We start from the raw sequence: 22804 nt of genomic DNA on the forward strand, positions 1-22804 counted from the left end.
TCTCCGGGCATGCGCAGTGTGACACAAGAGGCAGACTGGGGCGAATGATGGCGTCGTCAGCCGCTCGCTGTTCCTCACGTTGGTTTACTGTCATCTTGTCCTCTGGGCATCAGCGTGTTGCTGGTGCCGTTGTCTCGCCTTTCTACGGAGGGGCCCGGGGAGTTTCAACGTTCAGAGCCGGGACGCTATGGCCCGGAAAAAGCCTAGTTTGTGGCGAGGCCGGCAAAGGGTTGACATTGAAAGGACTAGCAGGTGAGTGACGTATGCTGTTAGCATTGGCTACGTGAAGCTAAGCTGAAGTTTGTTGTCATTTCTCTTCTTACATATTTGAGCAGTAAAATTATTGTTTGAGTGTTCTTTATATTGTTGCACATGATTTGTCTTTGAAGAGTACGTGTAAGTCCTGCAAGTGGGTGGGTTACAACAGCAGTGTGTAGTAGTAATAGCTAACATTTAATCACTGTTGTACAAAACCAGTGAAGTTGGCACGTTGTGTAAATGGTAAATAAAAACTGAATATTAAAGATTTGCTAATTCTTTTCGATCAATATTCAAATGCATAGACTGCAACGACAAAATACTTAACGTTCGAACTGGAAAACTTTATTGTTTGCCAATATTAGCTCATTTGGGAATTTGACGCCTGCAACATGTTTTTTCAAAAGCTGGCAGAAGTGGCAAAAATGACTGAGAAAGTTGAGGAATGCTCATCAAACACTTATTTATAACATCCCACAGGTGAACAGGCTAATTGGGAACCAGGGGGTGCATTGATTGGGGATAAAAGCAGCTTCCATGAAATGCTCTGTCATTCACAAACAAGGATGAGGCGACGATCACCACTTTTTGCTGTGTTTTTTGGGGGGGTTTTGTCTTTCAAAAACAAGTTCAAAGAGCAGCAGCATTCCCTCCTCTCTGATGTCCTCTTCTATATTGCCTGTTTTCCGCTTGTTGCTAGGGTGGTTGGTTGTTATGGCTCGTCTCCTTCCATTTTGTCAGATTATTAGCGGTAGGCGATACTGTGAATGTTGGGAAGTAAATACCGGGATAGTATTGCTAAAGCTGATACCAACATACCACTTTTTGACTTGAAACGTCAACATCAATAACATGTTTTGGGAAATTTGGCTCGAGTTAGTTGATTCCAATTGTGAGAACACGGCAAAAATAAGATATTCAAATGCTTCAGAATTAAATACAACAACCTATATACAAAACCAGTGAAGTTGACATGTTGTGTAAATGGTAAAATAAAACAGAATACAATGATTTGCAAATAATTTTCAGCTTATAATCAATTGAATAGACTGCAAAGACAAGATACTTAACGTTTGAACGGGTAAACTTTGTTATTTTTTGCAAATATTAGCTCATTTGGAATTTGATGCCTGCAACATGTTTTTAAAAAAAGCTGGCAGAAGTGGCAAAAAAGACTGAGAAAGTTGAGGAATGCTCATCAAACACTTATTTAGAACATCCCACGGGTGAACAGGCTAATTGGGAACCGGTGGGTGCATTGATGGGGTAGAAAAGCAGCTTCCATGAAATGGTCAGTCATTCACAAACAAGGATGGGGCGACGATCACCACTTTTTGGAACAAACGCATGAGCAAATTGTTTAGGAACAACATTTCTCTACCAGCTATTGCAAGGAATTCAGCATTGAATGCCCGTGACTTTAGATAAATGGTACTTGTTTAGCGCTTTTCTACCTTCAAGGTACTCAAAGCGCTTTGAGACTACTTCCTCATTCACCCATTCACACACTGATGGAGGGAGCTGCCATGCAAGGCGCTAACCAGCACCCATCAGGACCAAGGGTGAAGTGTCTTGCTCAAGGACACAACAGATGTGACGAGGTTGGTACTAGGTGGGGATTGAACCAGGGACCCTTGGGTTGCTGGCACGGCCACTCTCCCAACTGCGCCACGCCGTCCCTGGATCCCTCAGGCGGTACTGCATCAAAAACTGACATCAGTGAGTAAATGATATCACCACATGGGCTCAGGAACACTGCAGAAAACCACTGTCAGTAACTACATTGTGTCCCTACATCTTTAAGTGCAAGTTAAAACTACTATGCTAAGCAAAAGCCATTTATCGACAACACCCAGAAACGCTGCCGGCTCCACTGGGCCCGAGCTAATCAAAGGTGGACTGATGCAAAGTGGTCTGTTGAGTCCACTTTTTGAATTGTTTTTGGAAACTGTGGACGTTGTGTCCTCCAAAACATAGGGGAGAAGAACCATCCGGATTGTTGTAGGTGCATAGTTCAAAAGCCAGTATCTGTGATGGTGTGGGGGTGTATTAGTGCCCAAGACATGGGTAACTTACACGTCTGTGAAGGCACCATTAATGCTGAAAGGTACATACAGGTTTTGGAGCAACATATGTTGCCATCCAAGCAACGTTATCATGGACGCCCCTGCTTATTTCAGCAAGACAATGCCAAGCCACCTTTTACAACAGCGTGGCTTCATAGTAAAAGAGTGCGGGTACTAGACTGGCCTGCTGGTCGTCCAGACCTGTCTCCCATTGAAAATATGAAGCCTAAATTGAACAACTTAAGCTGCACATCAAGCAAGAATGGGGAAAAAAAATCCACTTCAAAAATGTGTCTCCTCAGTTCCCAAACGTTTACTGAGTGTTGTTAAAAGGAAAGGCCATGTAACACAGTGGTAAAAATGGCCCTGTGCCAACTTTTTTTGCAATGTGTTGCTGCCATTAAATTCAAAGTTAATGATTATTTACACACAAAAAAAATAAGTTTCCCAGTTCAAAAATTAAATATCTTGTATTTGAAGTCTATTCAATTGAAAATAAGTTGAAAAGGATTTGCAAATCATTGTATTCTGTTTTTATTTACGAATCACACAACGTGCCAACGTCACTGGTTTTGGGTTTTGTAGTTTTGATTCCAAAAACTAACCAAAACTGAGTGTTATTTTAAACGTTTGTTCAAGACTCAAAACGTTTAGTTGATTTTGTCAAGTTTGAAATATCAAGTACAATGCATGGCATTATTATAATATTCATTTTTCCATTTCACTCCCCTCAGGTTTCAAAGCAACCCATATTGTGTGCACCTTTCACACAAGCACAGCAGCGAGCAACAAGCAGGACTTTTACCAGATCTTGGGTGTACCTCGCACAGCGACCCAAAAAGAGATCAAGAAAGCCTACTATCAGGTCTGCTGTCGCGGAGTGGTTTAGAAGCACTGTTGTGTTAGTGACTGTCTATTTTACCTCCCCCGCTAGATGGCCAAAAAGTACCATCCTGACACAAACAAAAATGACCAACAAGCCAAGGAGAAATTTGCCCAGCTGGCTGAGGCTTATGAGGTCTGGTGATATTCATTCTCCAGTCATTGCACATAAGACGGTATAATGCTACCTTGCGTTTGTCTTAGGTGCTCAGTGACGAAGCAAAGAGGAAGCAGTACGACGTGTACGGCTCTACAGGCTTTGATGCAGGGCAGGCTGGCAGAGGGCAGCAGAATTGGTCCGGGCAAGCCGGCGGCGTGGACCCGGAGGAGCTTTTCCGGAAGATTTTTGGAGAATTCTCTGGGGGACGTGGATTCGGTGACTTTAACGCCATCTTTGATCAGCCACAAGAGGTTTGTTGTGTACAGTGGTTGACTGACAGTAACTCGACAAGATGCAGTTGTATGACAAGGGCTGGCCTAATCACAAAGTTTACAGAAAGAGAATACTGTCAAAACAGATTATTTCGGATAAACAATACTGTTGTCGGAATTATTTTGAGACAAAAATAAGCACTAATGTAATTATGATATGCATACTAATAATGCAAGTAACCATTTAAACACAAAGTGTTACTCATTAGTATTTTTTAGTTTCTGACATTTTAATTGGAAGGTAACTTTTATTTACGCTAAATAAGTCAAACAAAATGGACTTCAAATTACAGCTAAGTTAAGTGAAACTGCTCATGAATAGATAATGAAAATTTCGAATTGTAGTTTTTTCCAACGTTGGGTAAGGTGATTTGTTTTGTCTTTTTGTTGCCATCACGTTCCAACGAATTTGAAGCTGAAATACTTACCAGCACATTTGGCTTTGCAATCGTCCTTTTTTTTTTCCTCCTAGTTTTTGTAACCTTGCGGTGCCTCTCACAAGCGAGGCTCTCTCCGTGCATCATGTGTGGTAGCTCGCGGTCCCGCCTAGACAAGAGCGTTCACTCAGTTAATTTAATTCTACTAATTAATAAAATTGCTAAGAGCAATGCACAGAGTGAACCCTCAAAGATGAAGAAAACAAACACAATTTTCATTCATCACCCGACTTATTGACTTTTGGCCCAGGCCTGCATATGACAGGCGAAGAGGTTTAAAGCACACAACATTACGATCAGTGATTGGAAGATAAAATAAAGCTTTCTAACAAGAGTCAAGGCCAAAATTATTAGCCCCCCAGGAATTATGGAACATTTTCTCCAAATTCTTCTCAATGTGGCAGTTGATAAAACTTGATATAATCATTCACCAGTGCTATTTAGTAGCTTTTGGTACATTTTGGATATGAAATACAATTTGAGGCATTCTTTGTATCAAATATAGTGAAAAATGGGCTGGTCAAATTATGAACCCCCGTCTGAATTTTTATTTTCAAAACACACCTAATTAACCAACCAGGTTTCAAACCCCACCTGTGCAGTCAATTGGCTTCCTGGAAACACCCGAGCATTCAATCAGCATTAAAGGAATCCAAGGAAGTGGGCACCTGTGCACAGTGAGAGGGTTTACTTTTACTCGCATTCCAAAGACAAAGGAAATCAGTCTTGAGCTCAGAAAAAAGATAATGGCGGTTCAGGAGAAGAGCGAATGTTATACTGCCATTTCCTAGAACAGCTGTACGTTGCGCCATTGCCAAGTACAAGGGGATAATTCCAGTAAGAAACAAACCATGGTGTGGTGGAAAGCGCAAGATTTCAAGGACTCTGGAGAGAAAAATTGTCAGATGTCATCAAGGAACCCCCAAACATTCCCAGATGATTGTTGCTGAAGTGGCCTCTTCTGGAGTTGATGTTTCAAGGAACACAGTTGTGATGGCTTTTCATCAAGTGGACTTAACGGCCGGCAGCAGAGGGGTTAGTGCGTCTGCCTCACAATACGAAGGTCCTGGGTTTGATCCTGCGCTCAGGATCTTTCTGTGTGGAGTTTGAAGTGAAGTGAATTAGTTTTATATAGCGCTTTTCTCGGGTGACTCAAAGCGCTTTCACATAGTGAAACACAATATCTAAGTTACATTTAAACCAGTGTGGGTTGCATTGGGAGCAGGTGGGTAAAGTGTCTTGCCCAAGGACAAAACGGCACTTACTAGGATGGCGGAAGCGGGGATAGAACCTGGAACCCTCAAGTTGCTGGCATGGCCACTCTACCAACCGAGCAATACCCCCCATGTTCTCCCCGTGACTGCATAGGTTCCCTCCGGGTACTCCGGCTTCCTCCACCTCCAAAGACATGCACCTGGGGATAGGTTGATTGGCAACACTAAATTGGCCCTCGTGTGTGAATTGAATGTTGTCTGTCTATATGTGTGGGCCCTGCGATGAGGGCGACTTGTCCAGGGTGTAACCCACCTTCCGCCCAATTGTTGCTGAGATAGGCTCCAATGGCCCCTGCAACCCCAAAGGGAATAAGCGGTAGAAAATAGATGGATGGATGGACTTAACGGCCATCATCCGAGAAGGACCTTACTCAAAGAGCAGCACATCACAGCAAGACTGAAGTTTGCCCGTCAACATTTGAAAGGTATAGATGAGTTTTGGAAGTCTTAGGTTTGGTCTGATGAGACTGAACTGGAACTGTTTGGGCACATGGGTGTGGTGTATGTTTTGGGAAAAGAGGGGGAGGCTTTCAACACAAAGAACACGGTTTCCACACTTGAAGATGGTGATGGTAGCATCATGCTGTGGGGCTGTTTTTTAGCCTCGGGCACAGGGAGCCTTGTTCGGGTGCATGGTTTACTGAAAAAATAAAATTTATATTGACAAGCACACAGCGAAATTGGTCCACCAGTTCCTGAAGGATACCAAAACCAAGGTCCTGGAGTAGCCTGCAGAAAGCCCAAACATAACTTTATTTAGAATCTGTGGCGGATGCTCAGTGTAAATATTCATCCTTAGAAACCATGTAATTTGGACCAACTGGAAAAATTTGCAATGGAAGAATAGGCCAAAATCCCTCAGGAGACCTGTTCCAACCAAGAAAAGAACTAATCTACAAGGTTGTTGTCAGTTTTGGCTCAAAAAGGGGACAGTATTGACTATTTCTGGCTGGGGGGCTTATAATTTTGGACGTCTCATTTTTGCCCTTTCTGGTTTAAATTCAGTGTAGCAACAACATATTCTAATTAAACTTGGTGGACATTGTCTTTGTTGTTTTGGAAACAAATGTAATAACACTTAATGTTAATTGTCATTTCCAGAGAGATCTCACAAGTTTTGTCGAAATTCACAATGGGGGAAATAATTTTGGTCTCGACTGTGTAGAAATACTTGGGCTAAAATACCTGTAGATATACAGTACATTCAAATCATTGCCTCAATCTTTCTGTATCCTTGTCTTTGTTTTATGCTCAGTACATCATGGAGCTGACCTTCACTCAGGCAGCCAAGGGGGTCAACAAGGAGATTTCTATAAACATGGAAGCATCCTGCCAGCGATGTGATGGCAAGGGCCACGAGCCAGGCACTAAGGTCCAGCACTGCCACCACTGCAATGGCTCTGGCATGGTAATGTTATTTTTCTGTCCAACTGCTAATTACATAAGTAATGAAATGCCATTTCCATTCTGTTGGGCTCTTCTCGAAGTAACCAGGTTGAAGGAAAAAAAAACGATCACTGAAGTAATAAAACATCAGTATCGTTTTTAGGAATGGTTAATGAATTCTGTACTTTTATATGTCCAAACTCAAGTCTGTCGATACCAACGATTCACGTAAACTCAAATGGTGCAATATTTCAGTACCTTGCACGTAATGTCATGTCCAGTTGCAGATTGGGAAACAAGCATTCAAGAGCTCAGAGCAGAGTCAACCAGACTGCTCATGCTAATGTTACAATTTTCATAAAAATCAAAATATAGTCGCTCAAAAGTAAAGTAAGGCTCTACTTTTTAAAGTGTGCTAGCATAATGCTAATTTACATTTGATTTGCCATAGACATGTTACCCATTAGCATTAGTGATTTTACATGGCCATTTTGGACCATGGACTTTTGTCGCTTTTGGACTGGAGTCTCACGGTTATGTTAGATCCACTATGGATTGGACTTTTACAATATCATGTTAGATCCGCGCGACATCTATTGCATTCGGTCGCCTGAGGGTTTCTCATAGTCACTGCCACCGACATCCCACTGGGGTGAGTTTTTCCTTGACCTTATGTGGGCCCTACCGAGGATGTTGTTGTGGTTTGTGCAGCCCTTTGAGACACTTGTGATTTAGGGCTATATAAATAAACATTGATTGATGATTGATTTCCACACCTACATGTGTTATTGAAAACTACAACTAAGATCCATGTTACAATCAAACAGCTAGTGCGTCACAAATACTCTACAGTTTAAACACTTTCTCTGCCTCAACAGAAGAAACGCCTGGCACATTCAACTTAAAGGCTAAGACTACTTCCGACAACACATCATAGACTATATTACTGCCATCTAACGCCTTGGAATTGCCAATGCACGGAAAGTCTACTATATAATACTTGCAAATGAGACAAAAGTGTAAGAAAACAAGATCACGAGACAACACAGCTCAGTGTTCAATAAAAATGTATTAATACATTTAAAGACACACAAAAGTACTGCTGAGGAATGGTATGGACGCAAATGTCAAAGGTACCCACCCAACTCGTAATTGTCTTTGTTGTGCTCCAAGTGCAAGCTGTCGTTCTGACAGCAGCACAGATTACTACACCTTTTCACACCATTTAAATAAATAAAAGCCTAATTTGGAATGGACCCCGTACTTCCAATGAATGCATGGTAACTGCTTTGTGTTTAAAAAAAAAAAAAACGCCCTTGGCTACCATTTGTAATTGTTTCTTCCGTTTTCCTTCCCTGTAGGAGACAATAAACACGGGTCCGTTCGTAATGCGCTCCACATGCCGGCGCTGCGGCGGCAAGGGAACAGTCATATCCACCCCGTGTCACTCATGTCGTGGGACGGGACAAACCAAGCAGAGGAAAACGGTGACAGTCCCAGTGCCTGCAGGTCAGTGACGCCTTTGTACGGTTTACTTTTACCAGTCACAAAGTAATCTAACTGTTGAACATGCTGGCTCTCAGGAGTGGAGGACGGCCAGACTGTCCGAATGCCTGTTGGAAAGAAGGAGATCTTCATCACATTTAGAGTGAGTATACTCACTGGACCACAACTTCTCTATTTAGCATCAAGGAAGGTCTACATACAGATAGACGAAATATAACTTAATGCCTCATAATTTAGAACTGTTAAATGGGAAAAGTGACTTTTTAATTTATTGTATACACATTTTTGGGTCTGTGAACATAACAGACTGCTCTGAACGGGGCTGTTTAGAGGACGCTATAATGCTTGGTCTTTAGTGTAGTTTCTTCAATATTCAGATTGCTGGTAGCTCCTCACCGTATTGGCATCTGACCTAATCGATGCCATGCCGCAATTATTTGCTACGCACATATAAACACCTTACCTCAAATAGGCACCTAAATCAGGGGTCTGCAACCAAAAATGTTGAAAGACATATTGGAACAAAAATAAATGAAAAAATCCTGCCTGGAGCCGCAAAAAATTAAAACCCCGAATGCAGCTGAGATAGGCTCCAGCACTCCAGCGACAACGAAAGGGACAATCGGTAGTAAATGGATGGATGTAAGTGTCTATATTAGCCTACTATCAAAGGCTGACACAAATCTTCGTTGACGGAAACGTTGTATTTTAATTTTTATTCTACACATTTTTGCAACATTGGCAATCATTAGTAAAATGGAGGCTTCATAGAGGATGAGAATACTACTGGAAATGACTGTCTTAGAATGGCCAAAGGTGTAGATGTATGTGCCAAGTTAAAGTTCTAATGGATTTATTAAAATCTGTGCAAGCTGGGTAATGTTTGCTGTGGTCTGGAACAACATGGCACAAAAACAACTATCAGAAATGCAGCCAATATTACATACAGATAATGTGTCACGAGACATGTAAATATGAATTAAATACACAGAGGACATAAGTACAGGAAATTAAATGAGCTATAATATACCTACAAACGAGGCATAATGATGCAATATGTACATACCGTTAGCCTGAATGGTATGTTAGCATCTATTAGCTTGCAGTCATGGATTGACCAAATATGCCTGATAAGCTGATAAGTTCTGCTGACCTCGACTGCGGATGTTGTGGATAGGTGGAAGGAATACTTCGAACACCTCCTCAATCCCACCAACACGTCTTCCTATGAGGAAGCAGTGCCTGGGGAATCTGTGGTGGACTCTCCTATTTCTGGGGCTGAGGTTGCTGAGGTAGTTAAAAAGTTCCTCGGTGGCAAGGCCCCAGGGGTGGACGAGGTCCGCCCGGAGTTCCTTAAGGCTCTGGATGCTGTGGGGCTGTCTTGGTTGACAAGACTCTGCAGCATCGTGTGGACATCGGGGGCGGTACCTCTGGATTGGCAGACTGGGGTGGGTTCCTCTCTTTAAGAAGGGGGACCGGAGGGTGTGTTCCAACTACCGTGGGATCACACTCCTCAGCCTTCCCGGTAAGGTTTATTCAGGTGTACTGGAGAGGAGGCTACGTCGGATAGTCGAACCTCGGATTCAGGAGGAACAGTGTGGTTTTCGTCCTGGTCGTGGAACTGTGGACCAGCTCTATACTCTCCGCAGGGTTCTTGAGGGTGCATGGGAGTTTGCCCAACCAGTCTACATGTGCTTTGTGGACTTGGAGAAGGCATTCGACCGTGTCCCTCGGGAAGTCCTGTGGGGAGTGCTCAGAGAGTATGGGGTATCGGACTGTCTTATTGTGGCGGTCCGCTCCCTGTACGATCAGTGCCGGAGCTTGATCCGCATTGCCGGCAGTAAGTCGAACACATTTCCAGTGAGGGTTGGACTCCGCCAAGGCTGTCCTTTGTCACCGATTCTGTTCATAACTTTTATGGACAGAATTTCTAGGCGCAGTCAAGGCGTTGAGGGGTTCCGGTTTGGTGGCCACAGGATTAGGTCTCTGCTTTTTGCAGATGATGTGGTCCTGATGGCTTCATCTGACCGGGATCTTCAGCTCTCACTGGATCGGTTCACAGCCGAGTGTGAAGCGACCGGAATGAGAATCACCACCTCCAAGTCCGAGTCCATGGTTCTCGCCCGGAAAAGGGTGGAATGCCATCTCCGGGTTAGGGAGGAGACCCTGCCCCAAGTAGAGGAGTTCAAGTACCTAGGAGTCTTGTTCACGAGTGGGGGAAGAGTGGATCCTGAGATCGACAGGCGGATCGGTGCGGCGTCTTCAGTAATGCGGACGTTGTACCGATCCGTTGTGGTGAAGAAGGAGCTGAGCCGGAAGGCAAAGCTCTCAATTTACCGGTCGATCTACGTTCCCATCCTCACCTATGGTCATGAGCTTTGGGTCATGACCGAAAGGATAAGATCACGGGTACAAGCGGCCGAAATGAGTTTCCTCCGCCGTGTGGCGGGGCTCTCCCTTAGAGATAGGGTGAGAAGCTCTGCCATCCGTGAGGAACTCAAAAGTAAAGCCGTTGTTCCTTCACATCGAGAGGAGCCAGATGAGGTGGTTCAGGCATCTGGTCAGGATGCCACCTGAACGCCTCCCTAGGGAGGTGTTTAGGGCACGTCCAGCTGGTAGGAGGCCACGGGGAAGACCCAGAACACGCTGGGAAGACTTTGTCTCCCGGCTGGCCTGGGAACGCTTCGGGATCCCCCGGGAAGAGCTAGACGAAGTGGCTGGGGAGAGGGAAGTCTGGGTTTCCCTGCTTAGGCTGTTGCCCCCGCGACCCGACCTCGGATAAGCGGAAGAAGATGGATGGATGGATGGATGCCTGATAAGCACACAAGCAAATCAGTAAAATCAACAAAGCTCACCTTCGTGAATGCACGCACAGCATAAAACGTTTGGTGGACAAAATGAGACAAAAGAATGGCATCAAACACGTCATTCTGTGTAATGAACTATGATGAGTTCAAGGATCGCTGAAATAAGTAGGACAAAATGGTTCTTGCCAAATACTCATCAGTGAAGCATGTTTAGTATAAAAAGTGGTATTTCTAACAATTAGGAAGGTTTGTGTCATGTTTGTTCTCCCACACACAAACCATATTCAAACAAAAAATATATTTTTTCTTTATCTTTTTCCATTTTCACACATCTCTGAAAGAGGTCCAGAGAGCCACTAAGGTAGCGCTAAAGAGCCGCCGGACCCCGGCCTAGGTAGTTTCACAAACAACTAATTAAGACCTCAAATAATTGCCAGTTCCTCTCTGCAGTTGCATAAACAAACTCCCGTAGCCACTGGTTAAGGCAAAAGTGCAGTTTATTTTAAAGGCTCCTGGTTTGTTTGGTTTCTTGTCCAGGTCCAAAAGAGTCCGATTTTCAAGAGGGACGGCGCAGACATCCACTCTGATCTTCAAATCTCTGTGGCACAAGCCATCCTGGGCGGCACGGCCAGAACGCAAGGCCTCTACGAGATACTCAACTTATCTGTCAGTAACATTTAACTGCAAATATATTGGTTACAATATTCAAATGGGGGGGGGGAAATCATATTTTTGTTATGGTTAGATCCCAGCAGGCATTCAGACCGACCAGAGGATCCAGTTTGCCGGGAAGGGAATCGCCCGTGTCAGCGGTTACGGCTTCGGAGATCATTACATCCACGTTAAAATTAAAGTACCCAAGTAAGAATTAGAAATGTCACGGCACACTTTTACATTGTGAGAGCCTTTAAAACAGCAGGTGGGTTTTCCCGTGCAGGACCCTGACAGACCGGCAGAGAACTCTACTGATGAGCTACGCCGAGGACGAGGCGGACGTGGAAGGAACGATTAATGGCGTCACATCCACCACCACAGGTAACTCTTACTTGCAGACTTTCATATGACGTTCTTCTATACACCTCAACAGCTGCCGCTTGTTTTATTGTTTAGTTTTAAGGGGGAAGTGTTGATGCACTATTAATCTCTGTCCAGGTGGGGGCAGCAGTGGTAAGCATTTTGAGGAAGGGCTTGACAGGAAGGAGTTGAAACAAGAGGGGGGCTTCTTCTCCAAATTGAAGAGCTTGTTTAGTTCATCCTGACAGCCACAAACCAGGTAGGACTAGTGTTAATCAGTGAAAGGACTACTAAAACCCACTATTACTGACCACGCAGTCTGATAGTTTATATATCAATGATGAAATATTAACATTGCAACACATGCCAATACGGCCTTTTTAGTTTACTAAATTGGAATTTTAAATTTCCCGCAAAGTGTCGTGTTGAAAACATTGCGCTATGATGTTGCGTGCGTTTGACGTCTCTGGTTGTAGCGGACATTATTTTCCAGCCCGATCCAAGCTATAAGTAGTCTGCTTTAATCACATAATTACACAGTATTCTGGATATCTGTGTTGCTGAATCTTTTGCAATTTGTTCAATTAATAATGGAGAAGTCAAAGTAGAAAGATGGAGGTGGGAATCTTTTAGCCTTTAAAATTCCCGAAGATGAAGCTTTACTATGGATCAGAGCGGTCAAGCGAACATGGATCCCGACTATATGTAAACCGGCAGTTTTCGGTGCGAAAATTGTGGTAATAAGTCGCCTCTTACCGGAGACATCAGTGGAGCTTCCATCCTGCAGCAGCTGTCGTAACTTCCCTGAGAGACTCTGGCGTCAACACACCCGTGGCCGCACCCCTTCGATTTTCAGGTACTATTTAATCTCACTAAAACACTAGTCGGGATTTTCCAGAATTATCCTAGTAAATGTGTCTAAAAACATCTGAATCCCGTCCACTGCAATCGCCTTTTTTTTTTTTGTAGTACTTTTACTCTAAACGTCCTCATCCACGAATCTTTCATCCTCGCTCAAATAAATGGGGAAATCGTCGCGTTCTCGGTCCGAATAGCTCTAGCTGCTGCTGGCTATGATTGTAAACAATGCGAGGATGTGAGGAGCCCTACAACCCGTGACGTCACGCGCACATCGTCTGCTACTTCTGGTAAAGGCAAGGCTTTTTTATTAGCGACCAAAAGTCGTGAACTTTATCATCGATGTTCTCTACTAAATCCTTTCAGCAAAAATATGGCAATATTGCGAAATGATCAAGTATGACACATAGAATGGACCTGCTATCCCTGTTTAAATAAGAAAATCTCATTTCAGTAGGCCTTTAATGAAGCATACACTACATTTAAGTGTTTTTTTTTTCATCTGGTTTGTGGCTATCAGGAATCATTTTGTTGTCCAATGCTCAGTGTTGGTACCTGCATTCTCTTTTTCACTCCTTGAAGGTAAGAGGTCTTCCTGGAACTGAGACACTTCCTCACAACCTGCAAGGACAGCCATATTGTAGGCGTTTGAGGTAAACACCTCGCCGACACAAGCCCTGCAGCATTGATCTAAGGCAAAGGAAAAACACCAGAAGGCTTAAAGGTTTTTCGCTTGTCCATTTTTGTTTCAAAGACTATACCAAGACAGCAGTCTCAACGTGTAGGCAAATACATCCAAGTGTGTCGTCTGGTTGACAATTGCTTCCTGACATATTGGAGGGGCCAGACATTCTGTTACTGAATTACTGTCTCTTATTTGTTAGCACTTCTGAACTTTAAACTATTCCCTCGCAGTCCAAGTCTGTCTAGGCTTTTGTGGCTACTTCACAGTTGTACAGTTGGATTAGGAATCATGTGACATAATAAACCTACAGCTTCGGAAATGTCCTTTTCATTTTCATGTACTCTAAAACACATTAGGGACATTAATCAAGGTATTGTAAACTTCTTTGTGTCGAAATGAAATATAAATCCAATTAGATAATTATATATGATGTCATTAAATTGGCCACTAATTGTATTCTGGAATGGGTTATTTTAATCAAATTAAAAAGTACTCTAATAATCAATTTCAGTATGACATTGCCTTTTTAATTATTTAAGTTCATTTATATTTAGACATTTGTATGAATCTTTTAATGGCAAATTTAATTATACAACCTTTCATTTCACAATGATGTAGTGCAGGGGTGCCCACACTTTCTGCAGGCGAGCTACTTTTCAATTGACCAACTCGAGGGGATCTACCTCATTTATATATATCTTTTATATTTATTTATTTATGAAAGAGACATTTTTGTAAACAAGTTAAATGTGTTTAATGATAATACAAGCATGTGTAACACATATAGATGTCTTTCTTTCACAAAGACAAGAATATAAGTTGGTGTATTACCTGATTCTGATGACTTGCATTGATTGGAATCAGACAGTAATGATGATAACGCCCAAATTTTCAAATGGAGGAGAAAAAAAGTCCTTTCTGTACAATACCACATGAAAGTGGTTGGTTTTTGGCATCTAATTCATCTAGCTTCCATACACTTTACAAGAAAAACATTGGCGGCAAATTCCGTAGCTTGCTTGATTGACATTCACGGCACCCGAGGGTCTTGTGAGATGACGCTGGCTGCTGCCAGTTCATTATTATGAAAAAATGACAGAGAGGAAGGCGAGAAACACTTTTTATTTCAACAGACTTTCGCGCCGTCCCTTCCGTCAAAACTCTAAAGGCCGACTGCACATTTCCTATCTTCACAATAAAAGCCCTGCTTCATGCTGCCTGCGCTAACAAAATAAGAGTCTCGGAAAGCTGGCGTGCACAAGTGATGTGCACGCCAGCTTTCTGAGGGATCGCTTGTGCACGCCAGTTTTCCGAGACTCTGTATTTAGTTAGCGCAGGCAGCATGAAGCAGGGCTTTTATTGTGAAGATAGGATTTGTGCAGTCGGCCTTTAGAGTTTTGACGGAAGGTACGGCGCGAGAGTCTGTTGAAATAAAAAGTGTTTCTCGCCTTCCTCTCGGTCATTTTTAATAATAATGATCTTGCAGCAGCCAGCGTCATCTCACAAGACCCTCCGGTACCGTGAATGTCATTTAAGTGACGTCTTGGTGAAGATTGATGATCACTAATTTTTAGGTCTATTTTTTTTATAAGCCTGGCTGGAGATCGACTGACACACCCCCCGCGGTCGACTGGTAGCTCGCGATCGACGTAATGGGCACCCCTGATGTAGTGCAAAGATGCAATATAAATGTAATAATATTTTTTTTCTAATGTTTACATTTAAATGTCTTATATTGATTTAATAAATTTTTTGGTCCTTTTTATACATGTTTTGGCATTAAAAATTATTAGCAACAAGGATAAACACAATAGTTTTGCCATTCTGATTGTTGGAGACAAATCACATGAGGGGTACAGAATATGGTTCCTTTTCCTACCCGCAGTAAGTTAAATAATGAATAATTTGTTGCAGTTTTATAGTTAAACATAAAATACAAACCAAACTGAAGCTTAAAAAAAAAGGCTGAGCCATAAAAGTCACATAAGGATACTGTTTATTTCCTATTACATTCTCAAACAATGAAACATCAACTGTGCAGTCATTTTTGTCAAGTCCTGCACTAAAATAATAACACTAGTTCATGCAAAACAGAGAGACTACAAAGCATTGTATGTATAGTTTAGCCTTTTGAAGTACTAAAGTACAGTATACATATGCAAATGTCCCTACTATATTCAAAACCCAGCTTGTGTTGTGTAGTCCTACTGAACATGTTTTTTTTGTCCTATCACATGACTCTCCTGAGAAAAATAATACATCGTCGCTTCTTAAATGATAACATGTTGCATGGGGGAGAAAGCAGAAACACAATATTCCATTCTCAAACTGTGCAACCATTCTGCATATAGACCGCAACATTAAACCAGCATATATAGTAATCAAATCTGAATAAAGGAAACAATGAATATTAGAGTATCCATTTGGTACCAAACCTGAGGCAGTTCCGACTAATATTTAGATAGGCCGTCTTAATTTAAACGTGTTCAGTCGATATCGTAACATTATTAAAATAACAATAAACCAGTGACAATCTCCTGTGTCAAACGCTTCGCTCTAACATAAGCTCCTGTGGCAGCTAAAACCCGTCTATCTTTCAAAGTGGAGTCGAGCGATGCAATTAAGAACGTCTCTTTGCATACTTGTGAAAAAAACATGGAGCGGTAAGGATTCAAATAGCTGCTACAAGCATCAATGTTTATCGGACACAAAGCATAAACGTAGTGTATTTCCTCAAATAATGGCCTCTGCTCTTATAAACAGTGCTTGAAGAATAAGCTGATTTGTGTGAATAAGCTGTGGGGCGGTATTGCTCGGTTGGTAGAGCGGCCGTGCCAGCAACTTTGAGGGTTGCAGGTTCGATCCCCGCTTCCGCCATCCTAGTCACTGCCGTTGTGTCCTTGGGCAAGATACTTTACCCACCTGCTCCCAGTGCCACCCACACTGGTTTAAATGTAAAAATTAGATATTGGGTTTCACTATGTAAAGCGCTTTGAGTCATTAGAGAAAAAGCGCTATATAAATATAATTCACTTCACTTCACATTTTTATACCAGAGTTGCTTGAAGACCAACTCGGTACATTCTGGGCATTTGTTATAAAGACATAAGATTGAGAGCATGTTAATGTTAGCTTAATAGTATTTTATTCTTGGAATGCTACCAAAACATGTCACCTAATAGGGAAATCCATGATTTTTTTACGTTTAAACATAAATTAGCTAATATGGGCGAATAAAATGTTAGTAGGCTCATGTTTACATGCTAACATAAGAACAGTTATAGTTGCAAGATGGCACCAAGTAATGAAATGCATGATTTGTAGGTTTTAAAGTACAAAATTAGCCAAAATAAAACATATTATTAGCATCTATAAATCACCAAAATGATACCCGAGCGCGGCCACCACTGCTGCTCACTGCTCCCCTCACCTCCCAGGGGGTGGAACAAGGCATACTTGCCAACCTTGAGACCTCCGGTTTTGGGAGGTGGGGGGTGTGGTTAAGAGGGGAGGAGTTTATTTACAGCTAATTCACCAACTCGAGTATTTCATATATATATATATATATATATTTATAATATGTATGTGTGTGTGTGTGAATGAAATACTTTCAGTGAACTCTAGCTTCATATATTTTGTTATATGTATATAAATAAAAGAAAATTGCCAAAATTAAAAAAAAACTAAGCTTTTACAAATAAGGACAAGAAATAATTAGTTATTTCTGTTTTATTTATAATCTGAGCCCGAACAATTTTTTTTTTTTAGTACTTTATTTTGAAAAATGACCGGATTCTCTCGGTTATATCTTGGTCACGTGAACGGCAAAATTTAACCTAGCTAAGAAAATGTGTAAAAAAACGGACGTCTTTGGAAAGTTTCTTTGTGAAGGGGAAAAGGCACAGTGAAGAGAGAGAAGAACAGCCTACGACTCCCAACAAAAAGAAAGCTTTTAACAGACAATACCAGGAGTTCTACTTCAACTGGATTTATCGCAACAGGTGATTCCCACACACCGAGCCCGCTCTGCATAAAATGTTGCGAGCAGCTCTCTAATGAGGCAATGAAGCCTTCAAAACTGCTTCGCCACTTAGAGACCAAGCACCCTGGATTAAAAGACAAGCCCCTGGAGTATTTTTGAAAGAAGAAAACATAAACATGAAAAACAGGAGAAATTACTGACACCAACATCAGTAGACGAGAATGCACTGAGAGCATCGTACTGCTAAATTGAGGGAGAGGAAGAAGGAGAGTTTGTGAGTCGACTCGTGCACGCAAACATGCAGGAGGTTTATCTGACGGTTCAAACTGACAACTTTATTTCAGCTGTTGAAAAATAACATTCATAATGACAGTAGTGTGGAATTGGTGGTTCTTGTCATTTGTATATTTTTCTACGTGATTTTTTGATTTATGTTATGGGCAGAGAGGAAGGTACCAGAGACTTTGATGTTATACTCATGTTATGTTGTTGGCACAATGTGCTAATAAAAGTTCATATGAGTACACAGTGGATTCACGTTTATTATTTTACTTTTTTCATGACAAAAAAAAAAGCTATAGCCAACATTCACCAGGAGATGGCAACAGACCACATAGATCACTCTATCGCCATGGCTGCAACTTCCTCGTTCTTCTGCTTGTCTCCTTGTGTGTGCAGTTTTTTTATTAAAATCCCTGGATGTTGTAACGTGATTGGGCAGGCAAGCTCTTTATATTGTAGGAACGCGGACGTGAAAACAGGCTGCATGGAGCTGGCGGGGGCGTGGCCTCCAGCTCCGTCTGAATTTCGGGAGAAAATTTCTTCCGGGAGGTTTTTGGGAGAGGCGCTGAATTTTCGGGAGTCTCCCCGAAAATCCGGGAGGGTTGGCAAGTATGGAACAAGGTGCTGGGTCAAATGCAGAGGATAAGTTCCCCACACCTAGAGTGTGTGACTATTGTTGGGACTTTAACTTAACAAGTTAGCATACTTGCAGGATGGCACCGAGTATTAAAAGTGATGATCTCGGGAAGTTATCGTATAAAATTTGCATGTCTATCATAACGTTCTAAAATTTGCATGCTAACAGACAAACAGTTGGTATACAGTGGAACCTTGATTTACCCTCTGGGAACCTTTTAGGTTGAATAAAATGTTCCCCTGTATGCGAACCATGTCTTGTTATACGAACTCCTCATTCCTTTTCTCTCCACTGGAAGCGTCAATGCGCTGCTATTTTGAAAAGGCAGAGCGAACTACGACACATCCTGTTTACGCATTCCATTATTCTTCACCAAGTTTAGTCTTTTAAGTTATTCAGTATGGGTTACACAAAGCCAACAAACCAGCCTGGAAAGAAGGTGGAATTTGCTGTGGACTTAAAACGGACTATTTGCGATGAGTACGGCAATGGCGCACGCATTGCTGATCTGGCTCACAAATATCAAAGAAACACATCCACAAATGCATAATAAGCATGTTTATGTTACTGATGACTTTGCCAAAGGGGACAAATGTTTGCAAGGACGGAGAAAGATTGCGAAACCAGGTCAAAAAACTGTTGTTAATCTGGATAGATGAAAAGTAGCAAGTGGAGATGGATGTCCGATAATGGCTGTTTTGCCGATATTGTCCAACTCTTAATTATCGATTTTCGATATCAACCGATACCGATATATGCAGTCGTGGAATTTACATATTTTTTTATGCCTAATTTTGTTGTGATGCCCCGCTGGATGCATTAATCAATGTAACAAAGTTTTTCCAAAATAAATCAACTCAAGTTATGGAAAAAAATGACAACATGGCACTGCCATACTTATTATTGAAATCACAAAGTGCATAATTTTTTTTTAACATGCCTCAAAACAGCAGCTTGGAATTTGGGACATGCTCTCCCTGAGAGAGCAAGAGGAGGTTGGGGGGAGGGAGTAGCGGGGGTGTATATTGTAGCGTCCTGGAAGAGTTAGTGCTGCAAGGGGTTCTAGGTACTTGTTCTGTGGTGTTTATGTTGCGGATGTTCTCCCGAAATGTGTTTGTCACTCTTGTTTGGTGTGGGTTCAGTGTGGCGCATATTTGTAACAGTGTTAAAGTTGTTTATACGGCCACCCTCAGTGTGACATGTATGGCTGTTGACCAAGCATTTATTGGCCGATATTATCGGACATCCCTAGTAGCAAGCATTCTAGGCTCCTCATTTAAAATATCTGTATTGTCACAAGTACAAGGAAATGCAGTGTCCGCATTTGACCCATCCTCTCAAGGAGTAGTGGGCAGCTGTCATATAGCGCCTGGGGACCGCGTCTGGCTCGTTGTGGTTCAGGTTCTTGGTTGGTGAAGCTTCCCTATGTGAAGTGAAGTGAATTATATTTATATAGCGCTTTTCTCTAGTGACTCAAAGCGCTTTACATAGTGAAACCCAATATCTAATTTTTACATATAAACCAGTGTGGGTGGCACTGGGAGCAGGTGAGTAAAGTGTCTTGCCCAAGGACACAACGGCAGTGACTAGGATGGCGGAAGCAGGGATCGAACCTGCAACCCTCAACCGAGCTATACCGCCCCACGAGTGTGAGCAACCCAGGGGGCTTGCTCGCCCTCAAGGCTGACGTGGAGTACTTTATCAAGCACTTTGAGGATTTCATTGGTGAAGGCGTCTTTGTACCGCAGCAAGTCTTTCGTTTTGATTAGACCGGACTTTTTTTTAGAAAAAGATGCCAGGAAGGACATCAAATTACAGCGAAAGAGAAGGCACTACTGGAACACAGGCTGGTGAAGGATCGCCTCACGCTAGTTTGTGCTAACATTAACGGTGACTGGCCACTGCTCATTTATCACTACGAAACTTTAGTGCCACAAATATTTGGTGACGAGGTGAAAAAATATTTTCTTTATTATTGCAGCAACATTGTTGTTAGTTTGTGCTAACGCTAGGGTTGATTGAGGGGAAGCCACTGTCTGTTTACACTCCCAAACTCGCAAAATGTTCAAAAAATGCAGTAAATATTCACCGACGTAAGTTAAACATGGCATTTTTGGAGCGCCAAATAATTTCTTTTTTTTTGTGCACGCGCGTTGACAGTTGTTTAATAAAAATAATACATTTATTTTGTAGGACTCCTTTCAAGGCACTCAAAGTTGCTGTCCATCTCATAAGCTTGCTGTTGTGTTCTTTGGATAACAAATATATATGGGCTAATACCCCCTTATGTTGGTTTGATGTATATACAATACATAAATACATTAGTCTATAGAGTGCAGTTTTTTACTAAAAAAATAATTTTTGGAAAGGCTAGAACCAATGACACGTTTACATTGTTTCTTATGGGGAATTTGCTTCTCTTGTCGGTTTATGAACTGTGTTGAAGAACCAATTAAGTTTATAAATCGAGGTTCCCCTGTACAAAGCAGAAGCTTTGCATCAGGCCCATAATTATCTTTAAAATAAATATTTTATGTTGTCTATCTGTGTTGGCTCTGCGATGAGGTGCCGACTTGTCCAGGGTGTACCCCGCCTACCGCCCGAATGCCGCTGAGATAGCCTCCAGCTCCACCCTTAGCCCAAAAGGGAAACGCGGTAGAAATGGATGGATGGATATTAAATATATCACTGTACATAGTAATTATAAATACATATTGTAATTTATAATGACTTCCCTTTCTCAAATCCACGGGAATGTGATACAAAAATTTTACTTTTACAAATAAAAACCTTTACTATACATACCTTGTACTCTCTGCAGTAGAGTATACAAACCTCCCAGGCTACTAAATGAGGAAATACAGCTAAGCTATGTTTTTTTAGCAGTTACATTCCAGCTATGTGTCACAATGCATTAGAACAAAACATTTATGGCCCAAGATGGAATCATAAAGGGGGCTGGGAACCTTTTTAGCAGCTAATACTGTGTAAAAGTAAAGCAATACAGTATTTTAAGACTTTTAATACGACAAATAAACCGTTGTTATATCACTTTTTATACTACTTCTTTCCTGAGTCAAATGGAGACCCTGTGCAGCACACTGAAGAAACTTCATCTATAACATATGCATAGTTTGTACAAATGACGGATTATGGTTGGGATGGTGCAAAGGAGGTAGAAAAAATAAAAAGTATGGATGGGGTCAATATGGTCCTGAAGTGATGGATCCAGATATTTTTACTATAATAACACAACTTTAAACCCCCTCAAACGTTTGCATGAAATGGTCTTGAGTCTGGAGATCGTTCTTACTGTGCCCATCCGTCAGCGTGTTCTTCCTCTTACATCAGATACCAAGCCGCCAGTCCAGCTAAAGCTGCAAACCACGTCGCGATCAGAACTTGACCAGTCGGATGCCGCATTACGGCCATGGCCAGCTGGCCCACATATGTTGTTCCACCCGTCGCCGCTAAAATGAGACAACAAAATATTTTATTTCGGCAGATTGTTATTAATAGGGTTTTGTAGCTCAGGTCTAAATTGTAGTACATTAACATTCCACAAAGGCCTAATTTTTGTTTTTTAATATTTCTGAATTATTCACCTAGAAAACCATGCCTTTGTTCAACATGTCAACAAAAATTTTAAGTATCCGATCCCTACACAAAGTTCAATAGCTATCAATAATTATGCACAGTATGAAACAAACAAATATGAGGTATGTCTGCTTTAAAATAAGAATATTATAAAACATTTTAACACTATAAATAAGAAAATAATAAGGGCCTAATTTACCAAAGTTTTAAATTTACTTAAACATGTGCAAACCTGATAGCACACGCAAAGCTGATCTACTAAACGTGTGCAAAGTGGTTTAATCCGGAAACCTAGAATATTTAATAGGGACTTTATGACTTTATTTTAATGTGTTTTCCTACTTATAAAAAAATAATTTGAATTGTACAGTTAAAGCAGGGGTCTCAAACTATTGGGTCGCATTTTGTGGCCCTCTTATTACTACCTTTTATACTTAAGTGTAATTGGAGCTTGCGCATCCTCGACGGAACACCAAGGACAATAATTACAATATCAGTGCAAACAATAAAAGGCCAGAACAACAATCCCACATTGGGCAACACAAAGAGCAACCTCTCTCGTCGTCATTTGGGATGTCTGTTCTGATTTCCCTTTCTGGTTTGATGACCCGCCCTATGCTGCCTCTGATTGGCCTGTCCCTAATGTTTTGCTCTAATCTCGACCAATTGTGACTCATCATAGTATAGTAAACAGCCAACCA

The 22804-nt window shown here is 41.8% G+C and overlaps 2 protein-coding genes across 11 annotated transcripts in view; one reads left to right on the forward strand and one right to left on the reverse strand.

Moving 5' to 3' along the window:
• dnaja3a (DnaJ heat shock protein family (Hsp40) member A3a) overlaps positions 1-22804 on the forward strand; it is a 26011-nt gene continuing 3207 nt past the window's right edge. The window contains exons 1-13 of one of the 8 annotated variants that reach the window (XR_009803873.1): positions 1-252; positions 3059-3189; positions 3259-3342; positions 3411-3617; positions 6605-6757; positions 8097-8244; positions 8319-8383; positions 11586-11714; positions 11794-11909; positions 11986-12083; positions 12201-12321; positions 13503-13573; positions 13675-13924. Coding sequence is in view for 7 of the 8 variants with exons in the window: in XM_061884840.1 (XP_061740824.1) it covers positions 45-252; positions 3059-3189; positions 3259-3342; positions 3411-3617; positions 6605-6757; positions 8097-8244; positions 8319-8383; positions 11586-11714; positions 11794-11909; positions 11986-12083; positions 12201-12307 (1446 nt within the window). In the remaining variant the exon portion in view is untranslated. Of the gene's footprint in view, positions 253-3058; positions 3190-3258; positions 3343-3410; positions 3618-6604; positions 6758-8096; positions 8245-8318; positions 8384-11585; positions 11715-11793; positions 11910-11985; positions 12084-12200; positions 12322-13502; positions 13925-22804 lie in introns of those variants that run through there. The other 7 variants (XM_061884842.1, XM_061884843.1, XM_061884840.1 and 4 more) reach the window with 7 other exon arrangements.
• The window catches only part of hmox2b (heme oxygenase 2b), a 21579-nt gene continuing 14359 nt past the window's right edge, over positions 15585-22804 (reverse strand). For all 3 annotated transcript variants that reach the window (XM_061884849.1, XM_061884851.1, XM_061884850.1), the window contains one exon: positions 15585-21976. In XM_061884849.1, the coding sequence (XP_061740833.1) occupies positions 21849-21976 (128 nt within the window). In that variant the 3' untranslated portion in view covers positions 15585-21848. The remainder of the gene's footprint in view (positions 21977-22804) is intronic.

The sequence above is a fragment of the Nerophis ophidion genome, linkage group LG23 (genome assembly GCF_033978795.1).
Source record: "Nerophis ophidion isolate RoL-2023_Sa linkage group LG23, RoL_Noph_v1.0, whole genome shotgun sequence".
Classification (NCBI taxonomy): Eukaryota; Metazoa; Chordata; class Actinopteri; order Syngnathiformes; family Syngnathidae; genus Nerophis; species Nerophis ophidion.